This window comes from Ipomoea triloba, chromosome 5, assembly GCF_003576645.1.
Source record: "Ipomoea triloba cultivar NCNSP0323 chromosome 5, ASM357664v1".
Lineage (NCBI taxonomy): Eukaryota > Viridiplantae > Streptophyta > Magnoliopsida > Solanales > Convolvulaceae > Ipomoea > Ipomoea triloba.
The window spans coordinates 6,591,487-6,599,232 of record NC_044920.1 but is presented as its reverse complement, the minus strand read 5'-3'; the positions used below and the strand labels follow the sequence as shown (position 1 = coordinate 6,599,232).

Here is a 7,746-nt window from a genome sequence, read left to right as displayed (position 1 = left end):
TATGAATAGAAATTGTATTACTATATTTTACAATATTACGTAAACTTTAATAGTATATGTGTGTTTTGGTCGGCAAGTTAAAGTTTAGGATATTTTTTTTATTAATAGTATAGATAGATTGCATTGCAGGAAAATATATGTACTATATTATTACGATTAGTAATTTTAATCTAAACTTGTATTACGAATATGAACGTAGATAAGGTAAAATATATTTTATTATGAATTGTATTACGATATTTTAATGTACAATTGTATTACGAATATGAATTGTATTACAATATTTTACAATATTACGCAAACCTTAATAGTATAGGACTGTTTTGGGCGGGAAGTTAAAGTTGAGGATATTGTTTTTATTAATAGTATAGATATAGATTGCATTGCAGGGAAATATATGTACTATATTATTACGATTAGTAATTTTAATCAAGAATTGTATTACGAATAGGAAAGTAGATAAAGTAGAATATAGTTTATTAGGAGTTGTATTATCACAGGGGTAAAAACCCAATCACAGGGGCGAAAACCCAATCACAAGGGTATAAACCCAATCACAGGGGTGAAAGCCCAAAGTTAGTCCCACATAGTCAAGTAATGTCCACAGTTAGTTCACCCATAAACGACCAGAAGATACTCAAAGATCCACCACTCCATATCCATCCTCAAACTCATCCCAAGAACAAACAACTCACAGTGTTCATCTCAGAATATGAACACAACCAACTCCCAGAGAATATAACCGAGAATTCAACCAAACAATAGACTCATATAACGAACCAAGAGACGTGAATAAACACTCCAAACATGGTAAAACACTCAACAAGATATCCCAATAAAAATCCAGAATCAAAGGTGAAACAAAAAGATAACAGATCACAGAACAACTCACTGGAACCAGAATCCAAGAAGACCTGGCGGAACAGAGTCACGGAATTGCCCCCTCTGCCACCCTCCTCTGCAAGAAGCACACGGAGTACACCGGCAAAAGACCTTCCCCTGCCAACCTCTACCGCCACACTCTTGCGGAAGACTCTAGCGGGACACATTATACCACTAGGGTGCACCGCAAGAGCAAACCCAACGCACTACTCCCAGACTCAGATCAGAATACGAATGTTCATTTCCAGAATACAAAATAAGATCACATTGTCCAGATTACATCTCCCAGAAGCCAAATAAAATAGGAATCCATACCAATAAATATCCATAAACATCATATGCAAAGGATAAAAAACACAAGTTCACAAATCCATCAAGATAACTTCACAGACAATAAAAAATAGGCTAAGCAACAAAGAATTTCTCATGATTCCCATACACCAAATAATATTCATAGATTAAGAGGTTAAAATAGATTTTAGTGGACATGATGGTTACCTCTTTGGAGCACACTTCAACCAAGAACCCTCAAAACTCCCTACAAAGGTTCACCTCCACCTTGATCATCTTTTCCCAAAAGATCCCCAAAAGAACAACATAAGAACTTGTATAAAGATTATGAAAATAACATGATGCAAGGTATTGTAACACCCCCGTTTTTCAATTCTAAACCATACTATTAATAGTACTTCTACAGATAGAAACTTTCCCAAAATAGAAATATCTTTATTTAGAAACTAGTCGCATTCTAACTGATAAGATAAACAAAACTCCTCAAAACAACGAGGGTGAAACCGCCACATCTAAACTAACTGCAGCTAGATGTAAGGCTAAACCAAAGTTCTCAAAATATAGGTCCACATCTAAACTAACTGCTCCTTCAGTTCTTGCATCTCCTTAGGTGCCATTCTGTATGGTGTCTTCGAAATTGGTTAAGTTCTTGGTACCAAGTCGATAGAGAATTCCACCTCTCTATCCGGTGGTATCCCTGGAATCTCATCCGGAAACACATCTGGGAAATCTCTTACCACCGGAATTCGGTTGATTGTTTCCTACTCCTTGTTCAAATCTTTGATCATACACCAGTAAGCTTCATGGCCTTTCTCCACATACTTCTTCATTCTTTGCATGGTCACTAATTTCACCTCTAGTTTGCTTACAGTTCCTTTGTATGACACCCGCTTCCCATTGGTACCTCTTAGAATCACCTTTTGTTCATTGCATATGATTTTGGCCTTAAACTTGCCTAACCAATCCATGCCTAACACCACATCTATGTCATCTAGTTCAAATTGTATTAAGTCTCCAGGGAAGTTTGTTCCGGCAATAACAATTGACAAGTTTTCGTACATATCCTCACAAGTCATCACTCTACCCGAGGCTATCTTTACATTTATCTTTATCTTAGAAGTTGGCTCTATCCCCAATTTCTTAACAAAAGTTGAAGATATAAATGAATTTGACGCACCAGAGTCAAACAATACATAAGCAGGTATAGAGTTTACTAAGAATATACCTGAAACCACATCATTAGCTTCCGCTTGGGCTCTGCTCATAACAAAGATCCGCCCTTGCCCATTGCCACCATTTCTGTTCTGAGTGTAGTTGTTGTTGTTCCCATTCTTATTGCCATGATTGTGATTCCCACTACCATTTCCACCTCGATTTCCAGGATTCCCGAGCCTGTTCCCATTTTGATTACTTCCATTCATGTTCTGCCCTCGATTTTGAGTATCCCCATTCCTCTTGGCGTAGCACTCATAGGCACTATGTCCCATCTTGTTGCAGTTATAGCACTCACCAAATTTCCTCGACAGTCTGTTCATGGGTGATCCCTCTTGCATATCCTACAATTAAAGTGCATGTCCCCCATTTGATTCATCTTCACAAATCCTTGCCCTTGACCTTGACGATTTCTGCCATTATTGTTGCTACTATTTCTTTGAAAATTTCGGCTTGGCTCAGCAGACTCAAACTTAGGTCGCTTATCTCCTTGCTGCACATCGTCATCTACCTTCCTTTTGTTCCTTCCATTTATGTCCTTCTGGATCTGCTGCACTCGATAATGACTGGCAACACTGCTATAGGCCTCGTTCAGGGTCTGGAACGTCAATGCACATACAACCTTTCGTGTCTCAAAATTCAGTCCATTAATAAACTTCTCGGCCTTTCTAGGCTCATCCAGAACTAAAGTAGGTGCAAATCGCGCTAGTGCCAAGAACTTAGCATAATATTCTTGAACTGTCATGCTTCCCTGTCTCAAGTGTAGGAATTCATCATATTTGGCCATCTTGACATGGGCTGGATAAAATCTTCCTCTCATCTCCTCCTTGAAAGTCTCCCAACCAAAGTTGGGTTGCTGGCGTAGTACCGGTCCAACATTAGCCCACCAGTTATCAGCCTCCTACAGAAGGTAATACGCAGCCGTGTCCAGTCTATGTTCCATCGGGCAATTAACGGCATCAAACAGCTTATCAAATGTGCGGATCCAATCTTCCATGATGATAGGATCTTCTTGCCCCAAGAAGTTTGGTGGATGGCGTGCTGCCACACGCTTGGCCACGTCATTTCCATTTTGATTTTGAAGTAGCGCATTTCCCAAGGCTTGGGTCAATTGAGTCAACTGTTGCAATCCCTGGGCAAGCTCAACATTAGTAGGGACATCATTTCCTTGAGCGTTTTGTCCCTCAACATTCCTTCTTGGTGGCATAGTGATTTTCTACATAATAACGTGCATTCTTGTCACTAACACTTATCTAAGGGTATCTCTTACCTTATAAATTCTATACACAAATAGGCATATAGATACAAAATGTAGGCAAACCTTCCAAGTTTCTTGTTTTTACTCAAGTCTTTAACAAACCAGAAAGAAATAAAAACTTGTCTAGCAACCAAGGACTCACCAGAAAGATTCACACCTTCATGGTGCAATAGCCACAATTTTATTTTCAGAATATTCACACAAACTACAAGTAAATTCTCAAATTAACACAATCACAAAGCTTTGCAAATTTGCACACTATGTCATCAAGGTATCATATCTTCAAACAATTAGTCACATGCGAGTATTATCAAACACAATTAATCACTCTAGTCATATATTGTCAATTACCAAGGTAAATATAATGAAACTCGCATTCTCACCATGGTTTCCTAGGTCTCATCATCTTGATTTACCCTACCACGTAGGGAATCTTCAAATCTAAAGGCCTTAACCTCAGTCAATCCTACTCAAGAGTTCACATCCTAAGCTTTGCAGCTTAGTTCCCTTTTCCTAAAAGCTCGTAACCTAAGTTTCTAAAATCAAGTTTTCCCAACTTAGGCTCTAGGTCGATATAGCCTAACCTAGGCTCTAATACCAACTTGTAACACCCCCGTTTTTCAATTCTAAACCATACTATTAATAGTACTTCTACAGATAGAAACTTTCCAAAAATAGAAATATCTTTATTTAGAAACTAGTCGCATTCTAACTGATAAGATAAACAAAACTCCTCAAAACAACGAGGGTGAAACCGCCACATCTAAACTAACTGCAGCTAGATGTAAGGCTAAACCAAAGTTCTCAAAATATAGGTACTTATAATATCAAAACAAAATAAGTCTGAATTCAATAATATCCAAAGGAAAGCTTAAGAATGAAAACTACAAAATCTAGTATAGTCGCGCTCTCAGCAGGCCCTCTAATCAGTCACCTGTGCAACCACAAATAAAAGAGACACAAGACAACGGAGTTAGCAAAACTTTGCTAAGTAAGGTTTACTCCACCCTGTAAAACAAATTTAATACAATATATAGCCACACTTCCAAATGAAATAGCCATAAAGCTTTATAGCAAACAACTTCAATATAAACATTTATTTCCCATCACAACATTCGTACAGATTTTCTCATACACAACCTTAAGATTAACATAATCCTTTTCACAAGTAAATCACTTCCAAAAGTATGGAAGAATACCAAACAACAAACCAAACAATGGGCAGGGTCTTAATTATTAAGCCCTAGTGAATAGTAATCTCTCTACTGAACACTACGCAAGAATCCCATTTAATCTCAAATAATGGGCAGGGTCTTAGTGAATAAGCCCTAGTGAACAGTAATCTCTCTACTGAACACTACACAAAAACCCATTTAAGTGGAACAGAACTAATACCTTAAGTGTGCACACCCCCAATGGGTAGTAACTAGTCCTAGTAGTCATGATACGTTTCTAATGACTACTACTCAACAGGGTAAATACCCGAGTGGTAGACTCAGCTTACCACTCCTCAGAATAACATAACCAAAAATCGTATGGAGACAGGATACGTTTACACTGCTCGTTACACAACCAACTGGGTCTTAACCCAAGTATCCAAAATTTCATAACAGGATACTACACATCTCATAATTCATTAATGGCATCGCAACCCAACCAAACCTTTTATCCTCAATCTTTATAAAACAAAACAACAATAATAATCTTACTCATATAACACTCCAAAACAGTATATTCTCAAAATGCAATCATAAGCACGATAGCCAACAAAACATATAGTACTAATAACACCCCCTTGATCCTCATATACAACTAGGTGTGTTTCTCAACATAACTATATGAATCCCATCAACACACTTGAAACCAATATATATATTCACATTATCCAAATAAAAATGTCTCAATGGCTCAACAATTAACGAGACACACAATAAGCTGAAATTGACAAAAATTTCAGAATTCATGACCAGATATGAAGTACAGATAGTCTAGAATATGCACAAAAAATTTCAAGCCAATCCAAAGTACAGAAGTATTTTCTTTAAAATTTTTCCCAACACTGCACTGAGCAGAAATTTAACTAACAGCAATCTGCCACTACATTACGAAATTTTTCTGGAAAAACTGAAGTATATATATAACAAAATAATTTTATATATATCAAATATCATAAGTCTAGGTACTCTAAAAAAAATTTCAGGCCAATCGGAGTTAAAAAAGTATTTTTCCACGAATTTATTTTCAGACTGCGACAGTCAGAATTTTTCCCAAACAACAGACTAAATGAGTAATTTCTCCCTTTTCAAGCAAAATAAATTAATAATACAACATCCATACACATAAACAAGGAAGAACACATATGTTTACAATGCGAAAGTAGGTTTTTGATGGACATAAACACTTACTTGGATCCTAAATTTACCAAAGCTCCCGAATCCTACACTTGTTCCGCCTCCGTTTCACGTTGAATAGATGATGCGGAGGAAAAACGCAAAGTGACGCCAAACACAAAGAAACGGTGATGATGATGTTTCTAGCTAGGTCTTCTCTCTTTTTCTTATAAATACGTGAGCCGCTTCTCTATGAAAAATTAATGTATATTATACTTATATATATTTATGCAGCATATGAGTTTAAGAAGGCTTATACTTGTGGCTTTAGAGTTCAAAAATTAGAAAACTTAAATATATATATATTAACATATATAATACTAGACTTATTAATATATATATACGTACTGTACTACGTACATTAGCAGCTATTAGCATAAATTAACATATATTAACATATAAATATACACATTAGCATATACACATACGTAACTTATATGTATATATATAAGTTATATATATAAGTTCACTAGGTTTTGACTATACATACGTAACTTATATTGTCTAATTAGGAATTGGTTATTATATTAAGTTTAGGAATAAAATAATAGTAGATCAATATGATCATAAATTAATATAATTATAAATTATAAATTATAAATTATATAATAATAAATTCTATTTATATTCATGTCAAAAATAATAAATAATACTAACTAAAAATACCGAGTATCACAGGTACATTCCTAAAGATAAACACTTACCCAAGCCCTATCAATCCAAAAAGAGCAAACTTGATCTTGGATCTTGAAGAAGAAAGTGTAGGATTTACTTAGGGTTCTTTAGAAGTGGAAGGAATAGGATGAAGTATATTTGCAGGAGGATGAAAAGAGGAATAGGGTTGTAAGTACAAGACTTTTATACTAGTAGGGAAAGATCATCACATATATCTTGTATGTATCATATTAGGGTGAAGACATAAAATAATGGGCCCTTATATATATATTGGGCCATCATTAAAAATGCTCTTACTTACAAGAATTGTAAGGATCCAATTTAAATAAATCCCTTACAAGAATTAAATCAAGAATTGGACCTTTAGAATAAATAATTAATTCAGGAATAAGAAATATATATGTATATATATATCAATTGGAAAGATTAAGCCCAATTAAATTGAATAAATTGCCCGGTGGAAAATAATTACTAGTCTCAAGGCTTGGACGAAATTACGAGATGTTACAAAAAATTAACTACCATAGAAGAATGGTCGGGGTAGGGAAGCAAGACGACGATGAGTCAGATCGAACCGACCTAAAAGAGGCCAAGGTAAGAAAGGCGGTGCAAGAAGGGCGGGGCAAGACAGGCAGTTATGGAAGTTTCCTAAATAGTTTGGCGGTGGAAGGCGAGGGATATGGAGTGAAGGTTGAGATAGACCGGGAAAGTACCTAAAATGTAATAAAGAAAGAGTACCTAAAGTAGTTTAGAAGTTTCCTAAGGGAGAGATCCCTCATAGCTTGTATAAATAGGGGTTCTAGGTCTCGAGAGAGAGGAGAGCAATCTAGCACACTTATAAGAAACTCATTGTATTCAAAGGTGATTAAGCAATCCAAAGAGGGCCGAAAGGTTACTTCAATTTTCTAATAGTGTTAGTTGAGTTTTAGGGTGGTGTTGGTCTGCCGTTCGACCATTCCGTGGGAGATAAAATCAACATTGGCACCGTATGTGGGGATCGATCAAAAGGTTGTGTAGGTTCTGACTGACTAAGAGAGA

At 36.1% G+C, this 7,746-nt stretch overlaps 1 protein-coding gene across 1 annotated transcript; it reads right to left on the bottom strand.

Annotated features, from left to right (window-relative positions):
* Positions 1–2,704: 2,704 nt before the first annotated feature.
* On the bottom strand, positions 2,705–3,592 carry LOC116020164. The gene is made up of 2 exons (XM_031260646.1): positions 3,341–3,592; positions 2,705–3,286 (listed from the first exon to the last, which is right to left on the bottom strand). Exons 1-2 carry the CDS (start codon positions 3,590–3,592, stop codon positions 2,705–2,707), a joined length of 834 nt encoding a protein of 277 aa, XP_031116506.1.
* Positions 3,593–7,746: the final 4,154 nt, after the last annotated feature.